The sequence below is a fragment of the Pituophis catenifer genome, unplaced genomic scaffold (assembly GCF_029215685.1).
Source record: "Pituophis catenifer annectens isolate HBS135680 unplaced genomic scaffold, rPitCat1.0.hap2 SCAF_4, whole genome shotgun sequence".
NCBI lineage: Eukaryota > Metazoa > Chordata > Lepidosauria > Squamata > Colubridae > Pituophis > Pituophis catenifer.
This window is the reverse complement of record NW_027256884.1, coordinates 106,729,471-106,754,645: the sequence shown is the minus strand read 5'-3', so window position 1 is coordinate 106,754,645 and position 25,175 is coordinate 106,729,471. Positions and strand designations below refer to the sequence as shown.

Below are 25,175 nucleotides of genomic sequence, written 5' to 3'. Positions count from 1 at the left end.
TTAACCTAATAAATTGCAATGCTGTATTTTTCTATACATACATTAAGTGATTATAGAAAAGTACTCATATTCCAGGTTTGCAGATTTGAAATCTGTTATAAAACCTAAATATCCTTCAATGTATAGGTGTCAAAACAGTTAACATTCTCAAAATAAATAATATGCTGCCATTTTCCCTAACTTGACATATTCCAACCAGTGGGATTATTTATCCAATCATTCTCATTAAATAAATTCAGGTTAATGAGCGGCATTATGGGACTTGTAGTCCAAACCATCTTGAAAGCAGTAGATTGAAAACAGGTACCCTGTTAAATAAAATGTTTTGCTCGTATCTGATATTTAAGCAAATAACAGCACATACTAAATTGCAGAGCTCCTATATTTACTGAGACATGTCTCTGCATTTGATCTGTCGCTAAGCAGAGAAACATGAACAGTGAAGCATGAATTACAGCAGCTTTTCAAAACCAGTTTTTTACTCTGCATAATGGGAGTTGATGAGCTTAGTGAGGTAACCTTGTCAGTAATCTACATGTTTCTCTTTGCATTAATGATTTTGTTATGCCTCCTCCCCTGAGGTACTTGACTTTTAAAAGGAGGGACTTGGTGGTAATTCTACACTCAGTTCTGCCCACGCCTATTCACACTTGCTAAACTTACCAAACAAGTGCTGGGCTAAACATTAAAAATGGTTGGTGACTGCTTTTCATCAGTAAAAGATTTGATTGATCTGCAACTCTGCTTCCATAGCTGTTTTGTTTCCAGAAATTGAGTAGTCGTTTTAATATATGTGCTGCAATGGCAATTGGTGACAGTAATCTTCATTTTAGAACTAAGTGTCAGTTAACTTCATACCAAGCTGATTATAAACTAAGACGGAGTAGTCTACCATCGGATCTCCTCAGAAATGACATTAAAGGAAACTATCAAAGAAATATTAGGAATTTAGAACCCATCCATCCGAGACGCCCTAAGAAAAGACCATCACTCTTTCCAGGTAGGACATGTCAGGAAGTTGCTGTTGCACGTTCTTAATGTTTTCTTTATGTTTTAAAAATACAGAGATTTCTAAACATCTATTACACATAAATGATACATATTTTAAAATACCAAATAATGGTAGCGTACAGTAATAATATTGAACTGAATCACCTCATTGCTTTGAAACATGTCTATTGAAAAATGTAATATTGCTTCCTATATTGTAGCATTTTTGATAAAGAGGTTTAGGATGTTACAGTGCTTTTAAGAAAGCACAAACAACCAGATTCTATTTTGAATTATTTGTATGCAGTTTTGACAGTTCTTACTATATCAAGTTCTAGTTCTTATCAATAAAAAACATCATTCTTCTGAAAAACATGCTTTTAAATCCTTATTTTGCACTGAACTAGGAAATGTTTGCAGTAATGGGTATATTTAATCCTCAGGTTTATTTGTGTTTCTTAATCAGATTTTCAATTAAATAAGGAACAGTAATTTACGGCTTTAATTTAAAATAGTAGAGGAGTTAAGACAACATGTTGATTACTTGTAAATTCATTGTACAGATAGAGAAGTTCTAAAGCATATTAAGAACCTATATTTTTGCATATGTGCAACAATTTTTTTCAAATACTAAATAAAATATCTGGATAAGAAAGTCAAATTGATTTTAATTCAGAATCCCATTTAAGAACTCATACAGGCTTGATATCAAAGATTTGGGATTCTTGTTTTAAAAAGGACACATCCCCTAAAATTTTAAAATGAAAGCAGATCTGATTTAAGAACACATTATAAATGCAAAAACATTTTAAAAGCCCTGGAAGGAAAAAAAAAACCTTTTGTAAATGACTTTGCATTTTTCGTTTAAATTCTCAGCTATAAGCAGACATCCACAAGGTTTTAACTAAATACAGAGTCAGGTGATTTGGGTGTGCTCTGCTATATAAAACTTCCTGATTCCTGAATCAGATATTTGAATCAGTTATTTCACAACACCTGCTTCATGTGCAGAGTTAAAATCATGTATGGACCTTTTGGACCAGGCCCAGTCTGCATAATTACAGCTAGTCCTTGATTTATATCCAAAACTGAGCTCAAAATTTCTGGTGCTAAGCGAGACATTTGTTTAGTGAATTCTGCCCCATTTTAAGATCTTTCTTGCCACATTTGTTAAGTGAATCACTGCAGTTTTTGAGTTAGTTACATGGTTGTTAAATGAACCTAACTTTCCCATTGACTTTGTTTGTCAAAAGATTGCAAAAGGGACCCCAGGACAATGCAACTGTTATAAATATGAGTCATATGAATTTTGATCATGGATCTGAGGGATACTGCAAGGGTCATAAGTGTGAAAAATGGTCGTAAGTCACTTTTTTCAGTGCCGTGGTAACTTTGAATGGTCACTAAATGAACTTTTGTAAGTCAAGCATTATCTGTATTAGAACTCTAAGATGAGAAGGAACGTACTGAAATATGAGAAGTTTTGGATACAATTTTCATCTATCTTGAAAAAAAATTTTTTTTTCAGGAACACACACACACACACACACACACACACACACACACACACACACACATATATATATATATATATATATATATATATATATATATATATATATATATATATATATAATATATATATAAATATATATATATATAAAAGTATATGTGGAAATGTACATGCAGTTAGTCCTTGACTTATAACCATTTGTTTAGTGACTGTTCAAAGTTATGATGGCACTGAAAAAGTGATTTATAGCTGGTCCTCACACTTACAACCGTCACAGCATCCCCATAGTCATAGTCAAGTCAGCATGATTTGGGAACTTGGCAACCAGTTCACATTTACAGTGGTTGCAGCAGGATCACATGATTCCTTTTCAGCTGGCTTCTGACAAGTAAAGTCAGTGGGGGAGCTGGCAGGGAACATTGCATGACATAATCCCATGTTGTCTCTCTTAATGACCATGATGATTCGATTAACTACCACAGCTAAAAAGTTCATAAAATTGGGTACTGTCCTGTGAGGCCTTGCCTAATGACAATTTTTATCAGCCCTAATTATGGCAAATTGAGCACTACCTATATATACTGAGCATAAAAGTAATACATACAAGACAATGGGGGATTTGTGGTAGGTCCAGGCATTATTTATTTATTTAGAAAATGTATATAGTTGCCTATTTGCTCACAGCAACTCTAGGTAAGCTTACAAACAATAAAAACAATTATAGAAAAAATAAAAAATAAAAGATACTAACCCCACCCCACCCAATGACAACACATAGTCAAATAAGCCATTTGATGGGTTCCATGTCACTGTGAGTTCCCCAGGCCCTATGGCAAAACCAAGTCTTCAGGGTCTTATGAAAGAGTGTTAGAGTGGGAGCCAGTTTAATTTCTGAAGGGATGATATTCCAGAGGGAGAGAGCCACCACGGAGAAGGCCCTTTTTCTGAGTCCCACCAGATGTACCTTCTTGGGAGACAGAACTCGCAGTATTCCTTGCCTCCCCGCTCTAATGGGTTGGGTAGATGTGACCGGCAAGAGATGGTCCCTGAGATAACCTGGTCCCAAGCCATGAAGGGCTTTGAAGATGACAACTACCATCTTGAATTGCATCCGGAAGCAAATCGGCAACCAATGCAGCTCCCGAAGGAGAGGTAACACATATGCACACTGAGATCTGCACAAAATCATGCGGGCTGCTGCATTTTGAACCACCTGGAGCTTCCAGATGCTTTTCAAGGGCAGTCCCATGTAGAGTGCATTGCAATAGTCAAGGCAGGAGGTGACTAGGGCATGAGTGATTTTTGGTCCAGGAGAGGGCGTAACTTGCGCATAACCCCTTAGTTGTGCAAAGACTCTCCTGGCCACCATTGCCACTTCCTCGAACAGGAATCGGGAGTCCAAGAGAATCCCCTAGATTACACACTGGGGCAGTGCTACCCTATCCAAGACCAGGTGTATCTACTTACCTTTCTTATCCTTTCTTCTCCCAGTGAACTTGTGAATGGGATTTATTTTCTCCCCTTTTCTTGACCACCAGGATATATATAGTTTATTGAACAACTTAAAGCAAGGATTGCAACTGTTTGCTCAATAGAGGCTATTCCTATTTCTTATTCCTCTATTTCCTACTATTCCAAGGGCCACAGTGGATGCATCTGCTAATACAGTATACAGGCACACTATGCACAGAAACATATTTGTAGCTTTTGAAAGATGGTAGGATTTGAAAATTATGCATATTTAAGAATAGAGTATTTATTGTACTCAATGACAATGATGTAATAAAACTTGTTATAATAAACAGATTACATATATGCAGGGAAGTACCAATCATAAAGCTAAACATATTATTTGATTTTGCATTTTACATATAGCACCACCATTAGGCTACGCCTCAAGTAACAGAATCATATGTACTGTATCAACATAAAAATGGTAAATATTAGTGATCAGGATGCCTGAAGAATTTGTTTAAGTGTAAGCTGGTCAAGACTAAATGTGCATCAGGGTAAAATAGACAATATAATAAACATAATTGATGGTTTCAATTGCCCCTCCCCCACATAGACAAAGTCTTAACTCAAATGAAATGCTCTTCAATCTCCCTTTTAAAACGGTTACATGGGCATTAAATCAGGCAGACATTAAATCATGCCAGAGAGACTGCTTTCCTATATTTAGATTTTATAATTTGGTTTAAATATCTAACAGGTTTGATGAGGATAAAGGAACTAACAAGGAATATAATATTGGGAAGAAATATAGGTCCAGTTGCACAGCATATCAATATCCTTAATCCATTGCCTCAAAGCTACTATTGCACATTCATGCCCAAGCATTCAAAAATGAGTTCAATAGAATCAAAGAATTTCCAGTTACCATATTTTTCAGACTATAAGACGCTCCAGAGTATAAGATGCACATTAGCTTTAGAGGAGGAAAACAAGAAAAAAAAATCTGCCTCTGCCTCCACAGCCTGTTTGCCACCGCCACCCATTTGCCACCGCTGAGGCCTGTTTGTGCCTCCCATTTTCAGCAACCCGTTCGCTGCTGCCTGTTCGCCGCCGCCGCACCCCATTCACCCCTGCAGCCCGTTTGCTGCTGTTCATTGCGAATGGGCGGCAGCAATAGGCAGCAGGGATCACCAGCTGATTGGCACCGCACCAACCCCCACTCCCTCACCACAATATTTGCTATATAAGACTCACAGACATTTCCACCACTTTTGGGGGGGATGTGTCTTATAGTCCGAAAAATACGGTATTTTATTTCTGTAGACCAAGATGAAATGTAATTAACAATAATAATTGGAGGAATCAAACTTAATGAAGGACTCAGATGAATGAAAGTATGTGGCCAGATGCTGCTCTCATTCTTACTGATACCAGGCTTGCTGTGAAGAGACACAGAAAGAAACTTGAAATAAGTCCTAAGAAATTTAGTTTGGCATTGATTTCCATTTTGGCTTTATAGTTCCCCAAAATTATTTAAATAAGCAGAGGGGAGGCAGCTTCAAAAGGGTATTTAGATAAGCTTCAGATCAGACTATAGTTCATTGGTATGTGTATGTGAGTAAATTGAGGGAATATATGTATTATTAAAGCAAGGAAATCTTAGTAAATTGGAGCAAGACAGGCTGAGCCTAATGCTCAGTAGATCTAGAAGAATGTGCTGAACAATATATATTGAATCCTCCTGGTGATCTGCCCAACTGTTCTTTACTGTGGAGAGTGACAGAGATTTATAGTATAACAATTTATGCAAGAGTCACCTCTTCCTGGATCTCTTGGATAAAATATTTTTCAAAGTACATAATACAATTTATGAATCCAAGGTCTTCAGATCTTATGTGTCATCCTGTGATGTTCCATAACTAAAATGTCACAGAATTCTAAGCCTAATTCTCACATAGGTTTAATAGAAAACTTTTAATGGCAAATATGAGCAAAACACTACTCACTTGTATGACTCTTTTTATATATTTCAGTTGCAATCTGGGAATACTCTGAGGCCACAAAATAGATTCTGGGGCAGGGGGTTCAACACAGTGGTGGGTTCTTCCCAGTTCGGCCCGGTTCGGCCGAGCCGGTAGCGGTGACAATATGACGTCACTGAACCAGTTCTCTTTGTTCGGGAGCTGGGCCCTCCTGCCCCCCTCCACGTTATTCTTACCTTTTATTTGGCCCCGTCCCCAATTTTTTGCTGCCTCCCGAGTCCCAGCTGATTGGCTGGAAGGAAAAAAACTCTTTAAGCTCTTGCCGCAGGGCTTCAAAGGGCCACCCTACAGCTGATCAATGTTAAAAGGCAGTGTGGTGGTAGACCATTGTGCTCGAAAAACAAATGGGTAGACCAGGACGCTCCAAAAACAAATGGGTAGACTGGGACGCTCAAAAAAACAAATGGGTAGACTGGGTCGTACCAAGAACAAATGGGTAGACCGGTACAGTTCTACAAGCAGTTAAAAGCCTGGTAGACCAGTATCTCTGCTAAATCCTAAAGAATTGTCACATGACCATCAAACCACGCCCATAAAATAAGCCATGCCCACAGAACTGGTAGTAAAAAAATTTAGAACCCACCCCTGGGTCAACAATAATAAAAGTGGGTGTGGCCTGGTATTGAAGTTCTGCCTGTTTTATATATGTGCAGTGGGTACAAAACATGTTAATAAAGAGTAAGACTTTGTGCCCACCATTTTAATGTTGTTGGCTTTTCCTATGGATCCCCCTATGCTTTTCTTTCATAAATTTGCAATGTAGTAAATTATAATGCGAAATGTAAACAAATGGCTGACTGGAACTTTTCTTTGTCTAATGCTTAATTTAAAAAATAGAAATACTTTTAAATACAGAGTTTCAAACCTGTTACGTACTAGATTATAAGTCCAGGGATGATTGTGGCTCTTCATAGTTTTTAAATGGGAGAGTGTTATGAATTTCCTCCTTGCCTTTCAGTTGAGTATTACTGTACAATAATTTTTTAGAATAAACCTTTCATTCTCAATTAGTTTTTGCGATACATTAGATATTGACAGGAAAAGTTGGATATAAACTGTTAATTCACTACTATTATGACACTTACTATAGAAGTCATAAAACAATCCAGTTAATTAGTTACATCAGGTAATTGTTCTGACTACCTATACACTCTCCCAACTGCTGCCATCCAAGTCAGTACATGCTGATAATATCTTACATTATTTTTCCATAGCTAGGACTGCATAATCCCATCAGAATTATCCGGATATTTCTAGTATGTTGACAAGCAAACACCATCATCCCTGCCAAATCCTCTTTCTCATCTCAAAAGACAAGAAGCACTCATAACTAGTGATCATTGGAACTATACTATTATTCCAAACCACTGAAGTCACAGTGACTAAGCTAGCAGGGGGTTGATCATAAAGACCTCCAAGGTTACTTTCTACTCAGTCATTCTGTATTATGTAGGAGGGGGTTCTGGGGATTGCTTTCCAAGTATGCACAACATTGGGATGAGACATAACTTTATTTAATTGCATTTAATTGTATTTCAATGTGTTTCATAATTTTCTTCAATATATTCAGAACTAGAGGTATTTCTGTAAATACAGAACCTGTATTTTCTGTACAGGTTTTTCAGGATTTATCCAAGTGTTCAGGAACTGCATGGAGATTTAGTTTTTCAAGTTGTGCACTCAATCTAAATTTATGTGACTAGGAAAATCATGAATATATTCTGCATGCTACTACATTGCTTCAGAAAACATAGGAGCTTCTATGCTTGAACAATCCTTCTGATTTGGCATGTTAGAAGTTTAAAACTTCATGGAGAATCTAAGCTAAAGTTCTTCCTTTGAAACCTATCTGTATGTGAACTGGGAATTTTTGACAGGCAGAACTGTTTTGACTGATCCTTATATTTGCCATATACTGTAGAACAAAAAATATCCTGAAATATTTTGTTCTTTCAGGCTTATAGGAAAACTGATTATTTTGCTGTGATTATTCTAATCTTGTTACAATTATATTAATTTACCATTTGTTTGTTTCTTCCCATGAAAGGAGAAAAATTGAGTATAGGTAAAAAGTGTTTTGAATCTTATAGCGCTGATGCCTGAGGGTATTAGAAGCTGTTGATGGTGATGCAGTTAAGGTCCAAGTTCAAAACCATTCTAAGCCACAGAATCCACTTAATAAATTGGAGTTAATTATAATCTGTCAACCTAACCCATAAGATTCCAATGGAGAAAATTGGACTACTCATCTGTAGCACATGGAATATAGATTCTGAACATCACTGTTTGGAGAGAAAAAAAACACCAATGGAAAACTGGAGCAAGATCAAAGGAGACCTACTAAAATGGGGAATGTCTGAAAATTAATCCCTATGATGAAAGATTAAAAGCTCCAAATATGTTCAGCCTACTATAACATTTGAAATATTGGTATCTGAACATTTGGAAATACCTGTACACATAAGGCACAAGTATAGGAGAGGGCATTTTTTGCTTGGCAATAGTACACATGAAAAAGATCTGGGTGTCCTTGTCAATCACAAGTTAAACATGAACCAGTAGTGTGATGATGATATTAAAAAGACAAAGACTATCTTAAAGTGCATCAACAAGAACAAGACTTCAGATTACATAAAGTAATTTTCCACCGGACTCTGTTCTGACCAGGTCCCCATTGATAAAAAACGCTGGACAGCACAGGGCCCAGGATAGCATCCTGTGGGACCCGATAACCTCCTCCCAAGCTAATCTGGAATCATTACTGAACACTTTTAGGGTGCATTAATTTAACTGTGTCTACATCTAACAGTATAATCCAAAATGGATTTAGTTATGATTCATCTCTACACTATATCCAATGCATTCTTCTGAAATACTAAACTAGTCTGTCAAAAAACAATGTTAGTGTAGCATGGTTTATCTCTGATTAATCCATGCTAAATCCTGTTATTTGTACCATACTTATCCTAACTTTCACAAATATGTTGCCTTTTGCAGTAAAGATCTCAAGCATACAGGACAGTAGTTTATTGAGACCTTCTATTTTTTTTAGTTTTAAAAGATGGAGATCATATTTGTGCTCTTCCAATCTTCTGGAACTTTGTTATTCTCATGGGAGTTCTTTAAGATTACCAATAGTCCATCTGATACTGGAGACTTGAATTCTTGACAAGTTCTCAATTATTTTTTCTTGTCTTTCCAAGTTTCAGTTTCATCCTTTTCTCAATGGCATAACCATGATCAGCTAGAACCCTATTGGAGATCTAACAGAAGACAGACATGAAACAAGAATTAGGAAGTCAGCCTTCTGATTATTACCCATTACCACTTCGTCATTTTCTTCTTGAAGTCAACCTAGTTGACCAGCATAGTTTTGTGCTGGTTAATAGACAAGAGGAAAACATGGTAAAGTGGTTGTTTATTCATACTATAGTTTAATGGCTCATCCTTGTGCTGCGCTAACATTGATTTCTGAAGCCACTTGGGGGCAACAGAGGAACATGTTTCTCACAGGAAAAAACAAATGTAATAAGTATCTGCATTTGAATCCTACATTTTATCCATCCTAAGATTTGATACAGTATTTCAATTTCTCATTCATCAGCTTCGGTCTACTTGGGAAGGAGGTTGAGGATTTTTCTTTTTCTGATATTTTTACAGGTAGAAAATATGCAAATCAGTTCCTTTTTTCAGGTCATACAGGTAGTATTGCTGATTTGCATTTCAACTGGTAATTCCAGAGCAAGGCAGTTAATGTACACCATACCATGCATGGCCAGTTTTGTGTGTTATGAAAGTACTTGTTAATAGTATACTGGCAGATGCTATGAGAACAATTCTATTATAAATATTTTGATCAGAGGACACTAGACAAAATGGTTCAGAAAAGAAATGGACATTAGTAAGTAATTTAAACTTTGGAGCAGAGCTGGTTAAATAAATTAAGTATTTAAGGTTGTTCTTTAAAAATGCATGAAAAGATGCCCTGGTCCTATGTCAAATTATAATAGAAAAGGACATTTTTTCATTCTAAATATAATTGTGCATTTTATTTTCCTCAAATTATAGTGTTCATCAATATAGTAAATTTGTATTTTAATTTTACTAAACTTATTAGAAGTTTTAAATTATATTATATCTGAAGTTTAATTGCTATTTTGTATACTTAATAAATTTGTACCTCTTCAATCTGAAAGCTTCTAGGTCAGGTTGTAGCCATCAATTAAAGTAATTTAAAATAAAAAATGAGACAGGAAATTGCATAAGACCTTTAAAAACTGATCTGATTTCATACTGTTCTGAATTATACATCAATGTTGGCATCAAGGAAGCCATTCAGAGAGGAACAGGTTCTTCCCTGTTCGCTAATAAGTCTAACTTTAGAACATGGGGCACCAAGAGCAAGCTTAAAATTTAAAATGTAGGAACAGGCTTTTTTCCAGATATACAGACTGCAGCCATTAGGAGCTATTGTCAAAATTAGAAATGTTTTCAGAAATGGACAGTGAACCAATGACATTATTTAAAATTTTGCAATAATATTTTGCCTGTTCCATTCAGTAGTCAATGGCTGTGTTTTGATCACCTGAGAAATCAGCTGAGATATCTCAGCATTCTTCAAAGGTAATTAAAAATGGATACGAAATGACTGCAAGTGGGCAGATCCTGATTTTGCAAGGGTGCATCTGAGAGCCAGGGATGTTTGCAGCATAGGTCAAAAAAGTCAAGATAGTGGCCACAATGTAGTGATCGAAGCTCTGCCTCTGTAATGGGATGTGAGAATGACCTTGGAAGGTAGGAGAGGGAGCCACAGACTAGGTAATGGTCAGAGAAGAGCAGCTGAGTTTCCAGAAGGATTGGGGCATAGCAAATGTCTCAGAAGGACACCCTCCCCCCCAGTTTCTTGGACTGTAAAGATGAAGTGCAAGAGATGAACTTTCAGACTTGAAAGATTCTGTTAATGTAATCTTACAATAAAGATAGAATTAGTACTTCAGGGTGAGCTTCTTGTCTCAATTACTTCTGCTGACATCAGTCTTGCAAGTGCTGCTTTTTGGAGTTGTGTTCAGAGAGGGTTCTGGAAGTAATCAAAAAGGGATATGAGGATTTTATATTCTATGAGAAATCACATATGCTTGTGGTACATAAATAAAGGGTACTATTTATGGCTGTTTGGATATACATAGAAATTTTCAGAGGGATAACTTGTGTTTTTATTCTCACACTCACTTATGGCATTTTAAATACTACCATATTTAATATAATATACTGTATAGCCTTTTTGGCTATGTGTGCTAGAAATCTGTCAAAAGCTCTTTCTTTCTTTCTTTCTTTCTTTCTTTCTTTCTTTCTTTCTTTCTTTCTTTCTTTCTTTCTTTCTTTCTTTCTTTCTTTCCTTTCCCTCTCTTTCTCTCTTTCTCTCTCCCTCCCTCGCTCTCTCTCTCTCACACACACACACATGTACATGCGCATATATGTATACACATACATGCACATACAAATACACAGTGTATGCATAGAATTTTGTCTGTGAAAACACAGTTGCTCATCATATGGAAAGTCCTCTATTTTTGCAAACAAATACTGCTTAATGACAATATTCCAGACACTGAAGCCCTGTACAAAGTGCCCATATATGGGTAGTCCATAGTCATCTAGTTCAGAGTAGTGACAATTTTTAGGGCTCTGTTTTTGTAAAATATACCTTAATTTTGAGGGGGGGGAGTAATCAGGAAGTCTCTTTGATTTCAGTACAATTTTCATTTCTTCTGCTAAAGCAGATGGCCAACTTGGTACAGAAAAGGGATGTTGTAGCTTGGCCATATCCATGAAATAAGGGGCAAACATAGAGGGGCTTTAATATAGTAAGCCATTATTCCACTGGCTGCTGTCTCTTTAAATCTGACCCCAGACAAAATGGTATCAGCAGCCGCTCCGATTTGTCTGGTGCCGAGAGAGAAGAAGAACCCAAACAACTAAGGCAGCGCGGAGAAGCGCCGGGCAAAACCTGGGGGAGGAGGAGAAAAGAGGCACCGTCACTGCACCCTCTGGATGGGTGCAGTTTGGGCTTTACCGCAGCATGATGCAGTTGTTGAGAATTAGGCGTTGTTGTTGTTCTTGGGAGGGAAGCAGCTGACAAGGCGGCGGCGGCAGCAGCAGCAGCTGGCATCAAAACAAAACAAAACCACTCCGGCTGGCTTCCCATCTTCCGTCCCGCGCGCCGGGGCTGCAAGAGAGGAAGGCCCTTGAAGCTCTTGTCGGTGGCGAATCACCGGGCCGCCCCGGTTGCCTGGACTGCTGCGGGGCGTTTTGCAGGAAGAGGTGTTTTTCCTTCCGACCGCTCCTCTCTAATACCCGGCAAGGAAGAAGAAGGAGACAGCGGCGTTCATGCAGCAGTAGCCGCCGCCGCAGCCCACAACAGCAGCAGCGCTTTAAGCGAGCTGGTGGATGGTGAGAAGGGGCGCTTAGACTCTTCCCGGGGAGACGCTCCGTGCGATGGGGAGGCGGCACGCTCGGTGAAGGATGAGCCGAGGACAAGCATCGCCAAGGCTGCTTCGTTCATTGTCCGTGGACGAGAGAGCAGCAGCAGCAGCAGCTGCCGCTACTGCAGGAGCAAGCGCCCCTCAGGAGCGGAAGGAGAGGCTCTGCGGAGACTTCATTTCCTCTCCTGACCCCTCCGTTTACATCACTAACTGGTGACAGTCCCATCTCGCCGGCAAAGTACCTGCCGCTCGACGAGCTGCTCTCGGAGAATCTCCTTGTATGCCGCAACCATGGCCAGCCAACAGGATTCCGGCTTCTTTGAAATCAGTATCAAATATTTACTGAAATCCTGGAGCAATAGTGAGTGAGCTTCCTCCCTCTCCTTTTTTTTTCTTTTCTTTTTTCTTTCTCCACCTCCTACAGAATTGCTGGTAGCATGAACCCAGTGCATCCTTGCCTTGGGGCTGATAGCTTGGTGACCAAGTGATGTCTTTCTGTGGGGAGAAGGCTCCCATGATGTACTTCGCTAGCAAATCATAATTGCGGTTGTAATTATAGCTATGATTATAATCATCATCTTTAGGAGGAAGGAAGGATTTCACTTCCTACCTGGTTTTGCTGGGATTTTCAAAAGACCTCTCAAGTTCATCTTTTGAATCTAGAGAAGAGCAGGGTGGCATGATTTTAGTTTACCATCCTTAAATGTTTTTGCTCGGTTTTGTGACTTTCATTTGTGGGGAGAATGGGTCTTCAGCTGAATAGCAGCACTTGACATATTTTGTGTTTCTCCTACAGGGAAAAATGATAAATCATCTTAATATTTTTACATATTTAACTGAATAATAGAGTAAGGTAGGAAGGATGGACTCCTGGTATAATAAACTATTCAGTATTCACACTCTCCCCTCTTTTCTGGTTTTATTGCCTCCGTTATATTTGCGGTAAAGGATTCTGAACCAAATGAGAGAGATCCACAGTGTAAACAAATGGGGCTGGAGCTATGCAATGTTTGCAGAGGTCACTATTACTGATAGTAATTAAAGTGGCCTTTATTCTATTTTTTTATATGTAGGAAACATTTTTTAAAATAAAGCTTAGTGAATGTCAAGAATGTACACTAGTAATGTGAAGTTAATTAAAGTCTGTCTACTTCAATTCTTTTCATAAGTGAAATTTCATTTGAGAAATGTATCCTGTTCATGCCTATTTTACGTCAGCATACTTGAATGGCATCAGATTCTACCCACTTTTACATGGTGCACAATTATTAAGCAAGTGAGTATTTTGACCATATTTTTTTAAAATTATTTTTATTATTCATATGCCTATGCCGTCCACTCTCCGAGGACTCTGGGCGGCTTACACCAAAGACAGTATACTAAATAGCATATTGCCCCCAACAATTTGGGTCCTCATTTTACCTACCTCGGAAGGATGGAAGGCTGAGTCAACGTTGAGCCGGTGAGATTTGATCCGCTGATCTGCTGAACTAGCAGTCAGATGAAGTAGCTGCAGTACTGCACCCTAACCACTGCGCCACCTCGGTTCTTTTTTAAAAATTTAAAAATATCATTTTAATGCATATTTTCCACCTCCAAACTGTATAAACTTGAATTCTTATTGGATATAAGCATATCAGGTGATGTGTTTTGCATAATGAGGGAGGGTATGGCCTAAGGAGATCAACACCCTATATCAAGGTGTGCATAATTGTTAGGCATCATCTTTTCCTCAGGCAAAATGGGCCAAAAAAAGAGATTTAACTGACTCTGAAAAGTCAAAAATTGTAAAAAGTCTTTCAGATGGATGTAGCACTCTTGAAACTGCTAAGATATCGGGGCGTGATCACAGAACCATCAGACATTTTGTTGCAAATAGTCAACAGGATCGCAAGAAACATGTTGAGAAAAAAAGACGCAAATTAACTGCTAAAGGTTTGAGAAGAATCAAATGTGAAGTTAGCAGGAACCCATTATTCTCCAGTGCTGTCATATTCCAGAACTGCAACCTACCTGGAGTGGCCAGAAGTACAAGGTGTTCAGTGCTCAGAGACATGGCCAAGGTAAACAAGCTGAAACCCGATCACCACTGAACAAGACACCTAAGTTGAAACGGCAAGACTGGGCTAAGGAATATCTGATGACAGATTTTTCAAAGGTTTAATGGACTGATGAGATGAGAGTGACTCTTGACAGAACAGACGGATGGGCCCATGGCTGGATCAGTAACTGGCACAGAGCTCCACTTCAGCTCAGACGCCAGCAAGGTGGAGGTGGGGTACTGGTATGGGCTGGTATTATTCAAGATGAACTAGTCGGACCTTTTCAGGTTGAAGATGGACTCAAAATCAACTCCCAAACCTACTACCAGTTTTTAAAAGACACATTCTTCAAGCAATGGTACAGGAAAAAGTGTGCATCTTTCAGGAAGACCATGATTTTTATGCAGGACAATACTCCATCGCATGCATCGAAGTACTCCACTGCATGGCTAGCCAGTAAAGGCCTTAAAGATGAAAGAATAATGATATAGCCAGCTTGCTCACCTGACCTAAACCCTATTGAGAACTTGTGGGCCTTTCTTAAATGGGAGATTTACGGTGTAGCAAAACAGTACACTTCTCTGAACAATACTGGGAGACTGTGGTTGCTGCTGCACAAAAAGTTGATCGTCAACAGATCAAAAAACTGACGAAGTCCATGAATGGGCTTATGACTTATTGAAAAGAAAGGCTATATTGGTCACTGATTTATTTATTTTTTTGAAATGTCAGAAATGTTTATTTGCAAATTTTGAATTGTTTGTTTATTATTCTCACTTTAACAGATGGAAATAAATGAGCGAGATGGGAAAATTTTCCTTTTTCATTTAGTTGCAAAATAATTCTGCACACTAATAATTGCCCAATAATTTTGCACACATATTCTCCTAAGAAAGCCAAAACCTCACTTTTACTTTCTTAAATATTCTTAAAGGTTTGAGGTTTATTAACATTTTAGATTGACCGAGAACACTGTAGTTGTTCAATAATAAAATTAATCCACAGAATTTGCCTAATAATTGTGCACACAGTGAAAAGTATGCAGTCTTTCAGGAAGGATACAGCTATTTTGTATTATGTATCATTTATATACTATGATATATAAATATGATATTGAAAAATTTACATATGTAATGTATAGCTTATGGAGGCAATATATTCAATTAAATATCACTGGCATATGCTGTGTTTTAAATTTGTATATGAGGTGAGATGCTGATTATTCAACTATAGATCTAAAATATGGTGTAGAATCAAATGTATCAAGAATATCATTTGTGAATAATATTGAAAGACACTGGCTTAAGGTTTATCTGAATTTCTTAACCATAAAGTGGCATTCTAATAATTCTAATCATCATTCTTGTGCATAGCATTAAAGCTTTGTTTCTGAGCTATTGTTAATTGATTTAAATAGAGGCTGTAGCAGGACAGAAGAGAGAAATAAAACTGTTGGTAGATTTTTGTTATGAACAGATTCTGATTTTAAAATATGTAATATGAAAATGATGGCAAAATAGTTTTTAAGTTATAGAGTTTCTAATTTTAATGAAAATTAAGTGATTATCATGGCATGTATTTTCCATCAGGCTGAATCATTTTCATTAGCAATATAATTAGAAGTTATTCAGCTTAACTAAACTATATGTTAAAATAAAATAAAAAAATATCAACATAATTCTCTGCAGTTCTCCATAAAAGTTAAATTAGTTATTATCAAATTTCTATCATTCTATGAAACATTTTTCTCCCCCAGAGAATTTAAGAGGTAAGTGGAGTTATAAAAAAGAATCTGAGTATCAATGAAATCAAGAATTCATTCAAACTTGTCCTCTGATTTATTTGCTTGAAATATAAGAAAACAAATTAAAAGCTACTTAGTTATTTTAAAAATTGGGGGGGGGGAAGAAAGCTGCTGCAAATAAGTTGAAGGATGTAGAACTTAGATTGTATATGGAAAGACTACATTCAACTTTCCTAGGATCAGAATTATTTTATGTGTAAGCCTTTAGCTTCTGGCTGTATTTAGTAGACCCCAGGGTACTCATAAAAACCAGAAACAAAAAGGAGAGGTTGGGAAGGTCCTGAGTTATAGAACAATAATATTAAAAAATGCAAACAAACTTTGTCATTCAACTAGTGGTCTATTTATCTACTATCATGCTTAGTTTTGCTAATATCCAACTGATCACCTGGAAGAGATCATAATAAACCCTTCTGTTCTTCAGGATGGTTGCGAAAGAAACATTAGAGAGGTTTACATTTGTTTTTCATTAATTGCAATCTAGTATTCTAGCCATATTCTAAAATGTGATATAGGATAAATAGCAATTAACTCAAGCTGGAAACAGAAGTTTCCCATTTCCTACTTATAGCTCTGTGAAGAAGAGGTGAGAAGGATTGTGATACTTGCCAAGTCATAGTAAATGAGATTGGAACTAGCTCAGTCTTTTTCCTTATTATTTGTTTCTGTAACTTAAAATATAATAGGATTGCATGAAAAAGAAAAAAAATTCCAGGATGAAGAACTGCTAAAAAAAACCCTGCAAAACTAATCCATTTAGAAAAAGGACAAAATCTCAATGAAACACAAGATCAGAATTAAATTCAGTCTGAAAATAAAAATGAAAAGCATGCATTGATTGTTCTTTTCTTTTACCTGAATTTTTTAAAAAACTGACCATGGGTGAATCCTTCAAAGAAAGCTGGGCATTTTCCAATACAGATATTTGACTCAGGTTTTTCCTTACCTTTTTTTTTCTTTGTTCTTAGTGAATTTTTCTGTAGCTGAGCAATATTGTACTCTGAAATAAGATACTTGGTATTTTACATTTCAGGAGGGGACTTAAAATGTTTATTTTCACAACACTTTAATGTTATTCTTTCAACATACAGTACATAAGTTAAGATTTAATTTTAGATGTATTGCTTTTATTGCTTGTAAGATGCCCAGAGGCATTAAGCAGATGGGTGGCAAGGATAAACATTTCCATGTAAATGAAAATGTACAGAGGAAATAGTTACTCCTAGAAATTTGTCACACTGAGTTGTTTGTTGATCAAAACACATACAGTATTTAGGACCCACTGAATCAGAAAGTTTTGCTTAAAGATGTTATCTCAGCCATCTTCAACTACTCTGAGAGTTATATTAATGTATTTGTATATCCCAATGTTAAAACAGAATCATCTTTATGTAATGGTTTCATGAGGTCTCCTCTTGAAATAAGATACTATTGAATATATAGATTAATAGTACATCAGAGTAATAGATTTGAATGATATTGTTAAAAGCTTGCTTTTAAAGCTATTGCTTAACACTCAAATAATATGACTGATGCTTATTTATTTAAAACATTTAGATGACCACCTGTCTTGAACCAAATTCTGGGCAGCTCAAAACCTCAAAATAAAAACAATATCTAAGGTAAAATAAAAACCGTTGAAACAAAAAGCCCTTTGCATCATGGCTAAGTTTTCCCATGCAGTCCAGAACATGTTCCTCCCATGCCAAACTCAGCTTATTCCAGCCCTTGGGGGAAAATACTGTTAACTATGACAGATATTTCACACTTGGCATCATTAAGCTGGAGATTCAGTCTGCTAAGCATATTTTTTTTTGAGTATGATTTAGTGAAACGTGACAATATGATGAATCAAGATTAGAGTAAATGTTTGTGCAGCGATGTTTTTCATAGGAAAGCAGATCCAGAGTTTTAGGTGAAGTGTAGACTTTTGGGCCTTTAATTGCAGCCCTTATTTGAAAGATCAGCTGATCAAATTAGGTGGCTAAAAGGCAGTGTGTTGAAAGATGTAAAAATGGTTTGGGCGACCTTGTTGCAGAGAGAGTTTTCAAGTTTCCATTTAGACTTCCTTCTTAAAGCATAATCCTATACTAATTTGTTCTATTTATCAATTATTTTATAAAATAGAATTTTAAAAAATATATGACATATTTACTAATAAACGTTTCTCTTCACACGTACAGTATTTGTTTTTTCCAAAACATATAGGTTAGGAGTGCACTTGACAAATCAGGAACAATGTGATATCAATCAGTGCAATTTGGTTTGGCTTCGTGTACTTACTCCTATTTACTCCTGTAAACTTGATTAGGCTGATTTATTTATGATACATTAGTTTGATATGCAAAAGATTTTCCTGGGATAGAACACAGGAACAACTGAGATACATAGAACAGAGTTAAACTTAAAAGTGACTATAAAAAACAAGCATGTACATGAATGCACACACATCTCAATCTGCAATATCATATAACATACTGTGCTTTGCTATGAATGAAGCAAAATAAATTAATCATTCAGTAAAATATATTTTTTTTAATAAATACTGTATTATTATCAAAAATAATAAGAAAAGTCAATATTTAAATTAAACACCCACACATATCACATCATAACTTGTTTGGACATTTGACCCCAAGATTATTAACAGAAGGTACACAAGTTCATTCAGATCTCCACAATACGCTTGCTCATACTAAAATTAGTTCACATTGCACATGCATCATATAGTAATGTGGACCTTACTCGTATGCTCTGGGATATATCCTCAAGACAGTGTATCTAATGAGATCCAAAAGGATGGTGTTTTGCCCCCCACTTTGGAATATCCCCCTCCCCCTCCACCCAAGATCAGATTTGACCCAATCCTACTGGCTTTTCACAGGAATTAAGAACTTGCTTCTGCCATCAAGATTTAGGTGCTGATAATATGCTTGAGCCTGTTATCTGGTTATACTGACTGTGAGGTGTTTGATTATTCTTGGCTGTTATTTTATGCTCTTAAGTTTTTAATCACTGGTTGTGTTTTATTTTGTTCCTATTTCCCATATACATTTATTAAGTAAATATTACTTAATAATATAAATTTATTAAGTAATATAAAATTATTTAATAACTGAATTTTCATATGAATTTATTAAGTAAATAAATGTATAGAAAGAATTCCCAAAGGTGCTTTTTCGAGAGGCAAGTGGACTTTCCTGTTTTTCTTTGAAGACGTTTCGCTTTTCATCCAAGACGTTTCTTCAGCAAGTCCAGTTGCCTCTTGAAAAAGCACCTTTGGGACAATCATGACCTGGATGACTGAGAATCTGCATAGAAATTTAACTATAGAAAGAATTATAATTCTGTTAATTCCTAGCCACATTGGTTGTGATTTTAATGAATTGTGTTGCTGTGCTCTTCTTAAATTTACATTTTGATTTAAACATAAAATCAAATGAATCAAAGAGAAGAATAAATTATTGCAGCAGAGCAACTTATAAATGCTGCATGTTGTTCAATTGTACATTTTGCAATATTTAGTTTTATTTATTTATTTATTTATTTATTTATTTATTTATTTATTTATTTATTTATTTATTAAATCTTTATGCCGCCCTTCTCCCGAAGGACTCAGGGCGGTGTACAGCCATATTAAAACAACATATAAAATGAATTTCATTTTACACTTAATAATAAGGTTAAATATTGCACTCACCACACTATCTCTAATGCTATGAAGAATTCAATGGAAAATGTTTTGTCTCATTTTAGTGGTCCTTGACTTTATCTATAGTTTCATCAAGCTCCTTCTTCCTTATTATGCTACATGTTTTCACGCAGTCCTATGCGTCTCATAGAGTTAGTTCTATGTTTATGATGGCACTTGACATCATTGCAATTGATAAGCTATGCAGTCATAAAGTGCAACCCCATTTGATAGTCACAAGATATTGCAAGGACATTAAGTATGTCTTGACTTTTAAGAGATGTGTCTGAAACATTCTGTGTGAAACTCATAACGGGATGTGCATGTGATTTCCTTGTTTGTTTGATCTGGCATTTTACAAGTTTCTATAAAAAAAACAAGAACATGTTGGATGCTGCAATTTTATATAAACTTGGTTTTATAAATACTACACAGAGAATTGGGGAAATTATATTTTGGAACATCGGTAGTTTCTGTATAATCTTCAAGGGCAATCCAATGTAAAGCGAATTACTGTAATCCATACAAGAAATTAGAGGAATGTGAGAACCCTTGCAGTAGGTAAGGAATGGTTGGTGCACCAGCCAAAGCTGGACAAGTGTTTTCCTTGCCTCAGCCTTCATCTGCTATTTTAGGAGGAGCTGGAAGTCCAGGAGGACTTTCAAATTGTGAGGTTATTCTCCATCAGTAATCACAAGAGTAAAGACAAAATTAGCAGATTTATGGAGATAATAGGAGAAAGGAGTGTTAGGTATATTTGCCATTTTGAATATTTATAATTTTTATTTTATAAAAATAATAAAGGTGAGATAGGTAGGTAGGTAGATAGATAGATAGATAGATAGATAGATAGATAGATAGATAGATACCGGTAGATAGATGATAATGAAAGCAACTCAATTTAATGATAATGTGGCTATTAAACTGAAGTGGGCTCTTATCATAGATGTCACAATCCCCTCAAATAAATTATATTTCCTGCATAAAGAAGTTAATACTCAACTCTTCCTAAATGCCCAATAAAAATATTTGATTGTTTAATATGCTCATTTTAGGATTATGATACCACTGAACTGTTAAAATAGCCTATAGTATTTCAATTTTTTCATCCAACATTCTTGCAAGTTACCATTATCTATTTTAGTAACATTTCAGCTGTCTGTAAAAATAAATTGTACTTTTAGAAGCTCCTAGAACACATTCCAAGAATACTTCGGGAGGTTCAGAAGTTGCTAACACCAGATTCATATTATGAAATTAAAACCTGCCTTATGAATATGAGTGTGGCCTTTGTTATTCACATGGGTTCTCTTCCAGGCCAAAAGCATGAAATAACAAGACCACGGATAATGGGTTTGTAAAAAAAATATTTTGCACTTGTCTGCCATTTTGCATATCCATAAAATTAAAAAATATGTAAAAAACCACAAATACATGAAACTTAGACACCCAGATCCAGGATATATTTTCTAACCAGAGATCATTAAAGCCATTTGCACTGTTATTCAACAGCATTGTTAGGTGCTTATGTATTTTTTTTTCTCTGATAGACAGACCAAGGTTAATTCAGTATTCCTGGGTTTATTCAAAGCAATTAATGACTACAGTTCATGTTTACATGAAAGCAGCAGTCTCGGGCATATAGACAACAGCTGTGTACACCTGGTTCTCAGAATGGAATGCAATTGCTCTTCTGAGAAATTCTGGCAAAATGATTGTTATAGCATGGAATTTTTGCATTACTCTTAGCAGAAACATTCTTTGCATATATTCCATTACATATTGCGCTGTACAGTAATTTAATAACCTCACTCATTAAAAGCTTAACATTAAATTACTAATGAAGTATAAAAAATAATCAAGCTCCATGATTATTTCCACTTCTTAGTCAGCTGAATTAAATGTCATGATTTTAAGGAGGATTGTCAAAACATTTGTTATGAATCATGCTGTTTATCAGGTATCTTAACATTTACATGAATTCTTAACACTTTCATAAAAACAACCTTTTCTGACCATGAGAGTTTCCCTAGATTATATTTTCATTTCCCTTTTTATTATTTTCTGTAGATTGATTTGTTATTCTATAAACAAAAACCTTCATGGAGACATTTAAATTATTCAGGAACAAGTGTGTTTAGCATTCCTGGCTAAGGAAGTTGGAATGCATTGTACTACTTTCTGTACAGGCACTTCAAGAAGAATTAAGACCAAGAACAAAGAAATTCTCATTAATACATTTATACTAAACTTTTTAATAAAACTAATATTTGCCATACCAATAGAATGGGAAAGAGAACTGAAATATACAGCAATCAAAACATGTTCTAATAGGGGAAAATAACTAAATCATGGAAGCATCCAGCAGATATTTGCAAATTAGTTTTTCAACTTGATGATATTCAGTTTTGAAGCTCAAACCTTAAAGATGTAGATAACTCAAGGTTGATTACGAATGAAGGCAAATATATGTGCCTCGTAATAATATTGCAAGATCCAATCTGGGTAGGTCACTGGGATCAGAGGTTTAGTCTTTCAAGCTTTTGGACTTGTGCTGGAACCCATTTTAAGGGAATTTATCTACCAGAATGTATAAGAGAGAAATTCCCTAAGGATGGGCTCTAGAATGAATCTGAAAGCTCAGAAGACTAAATCTCTGATCCCGGTGCCTGATCAAGGTTGATTAATTACATATTCTAAAAGATATTACTTCTGTAAGGTGGAATTTATTGCTGAGGAACTTTAAACTTGGACATTATAAAACTTTAACATTTTAGTTTAGAGAATTATAAATCTTGGTTTGACACAAATATGGTGAAACCACCTGAAGACCCTATATAAGGAGCAGTAAATATTAAAGAAATAAATTGTACCTATCTCTTCCTTAAACAGGAAAACTAGAAAAGAAATCATCCCAACAAAAAGGTTTTATTTTACTTCTGCTAAATTATAGTCGTGATACTTTCCAAAGAAAGCTGCCTTTTGCAGTTGACTGATGGTGATTTTGTCAATGCCAATGGCATTTAAATGGTGCTCCAATTGTTTTGGGATTGCACACAAGACACCTATTAGTATTGATATTACTTTTGCTTTCTTTGCTTTGCCACAGATGTTCTATTTTTATTTGCAGGACTTTGAATTTTGTTGTCTTCTCCTGCTCTTTCTTTGTATTCTGCTGTCTCCAAATACTGTCACATCTACTATCCAGTTGTAATTATTAATTATTAAGTCTGGGATGTTACGTGATAGGTGTTTGTCTGTTTGAATTCTAAAATCCCAAGGCACTTTAGCTTCTTAGTTTTCTATTACTTTCGGTATTTTGTGGTCCTGCCAGTTCTTGCTTTCAGGCAAATGTATTTCTTGCAGATCTTCCAATGCCCTATTATTACTGCTTGGTTATGTGTTTTTTGTAGTCAGTCTGTGCAACCTTGTTGCAGCAGCTAACCAGACGGTCCACTGTTTCTTCAGGTTCTTTGCAGAGGCAACACTTGCTGTCTGTTGCTATCTTCTCAATTCTGGCTTTGTATTCAATTGTTCTTAAGGTTTGGTCTTGTGCAGCCAGAATTAGCCCACCTATCTCTTTCTTCAACTTTCCTGCTCTTAGCCATTGCCAGGTCTTGTTATTATTTGCTTTGCCTGAGTTATTTTTTTAATGTATTGGCCATGAATTGTCTTCCCATCTTTCTTTTTATTTCATAAGGTCTTTTTTGTAGTGTTGTTTGTTCTCTCCAGTTCTCAGTAAGCCTTCCTGATATACTTCCTTCAGTGCATTTTCTTCACTGTCCTTCAGCTATTCTTCCAAAGCCCATTTTTCTTCTTCAACCGTCTGACATACTTGCAACATTCCACGCCCATCCATTTTCCTTGGTAAATAAAGTCTGTCGATATCCCTCCAAGGATGAAAGACATGATTCATTGTCATTTTTTTGGTCTTCCTGTCCAAGGCTTTAGTTCTGTTTGAGTCCAGTCCAGTATTCCAGCTGTGTATTTAATGACCGGAATTGTGCAGGTGTTAATTGCCTTGACGGCATTTCTTCCCCTGAATTTGGACTTTTAAGATCTTCACTCACATTTCTAACCTTTTTCTTGACTTCAGTGTGCTTGATGTTATTAGGTTGAAGGACGCTCAATATTTGTAGTGATCATCTTTATCCAGACTCTTGATGCTATTTCCATAGGGCATCTTGATTCCTTCAGTTTTCATTATTTTTCTCCATTTGATGGTTATTATTTATTTGTATCCCACATTTATTATTTTTACAAATAATTCAAGGCAGCAAAAATATCCAACACACCTTCTTCCTACTATTTTCCCCACAACAACAACAACCCTATGAGGTGGGTTGGGCTGAGAGAGAATGACTGGCCTGGTGGCTCAGCAGACTGATAGCATTGTGATTAACACCAGCTGTCTGCAATTACTGTAAGTTCGAATCTCACCAGGCTCAAGGTTGACTCAGCCTTCCATCCTTTCTAAGGTAGGTAAATTGAGGACCCAGTTTGTGGGGGCAATAAGCTGACTTTGTATAAATATACAAAAGTATGAAGGCTATTGCTTAATGTATTATAAGCCGCCCTGAGTCTCCGGAGAAGGGCGGCATATAAATCAAATTAAAATTTTTTAAAAATAAAATAAATATGTGTGTGTGTGTCTTTTTTTTATTATAAGGCCCATTATGCAGGTAGTGCTCAAGTTATGAATGCTTGTTCAGTGACCAATCAGAGGTACAATGATGAGGGGACTTATGACCAGTCATCTGTGTTCTGGCCCTGCAGTCACGTGATTATAATTCAGTCACTTGCAACTTTCCCTGCTGGTTTCCCACAAGCAAGGTAATGTGGAAGTCACTCTGGAAAGTCACACTTCTCCTGCCATTTTTTTACCATGGTAACACTCCCTCCTTGCCTCTCTGCACTTCATAGCACTCGTCCATCTGCTATCCTATTTGTGAGCTGCCTAAGGAAAGACTTATTATGGCTGGGACTTGCTACTCCCTACTGACTTTCCCATTGACTTTGCTTATTGGAAGCTGGCAGGAAATTACAAGTCATGGTCCTTGCTTAACAACCTGCAATCCTCACTTAATGATGGCAACAGGGACTGCCAGTATTGCTGCCACTAAGTGATGCAGTCATGTAACATGTTTTATGACCAC

At 36.3% G+C, this 25,175-nt stretch overlaps 1 protein-coding gene across 1 annotated transcript in view; it reads left to right on the top strand.

Annotated features, from left to right (window-relative positions):
- The first annotated feature begins 801 nt into the window (after window positions 1–801).
- The window catches only part of FRY (FRY microtubule binding protein), a 152,954-nt gene continuing 128,580 nt past the window's right edge, over window positions 802–25,175 (top strand). The window contains exon 1 of the mRNA XM_070942813.1: window positions 802–1,000. Within this exon, the coding sequence (XP_070798914.1) occupies window positions 802–1,000 (199 nt within the window). The remainder of the gene's footprint in view (window positions 1,001–25,175) is intronic.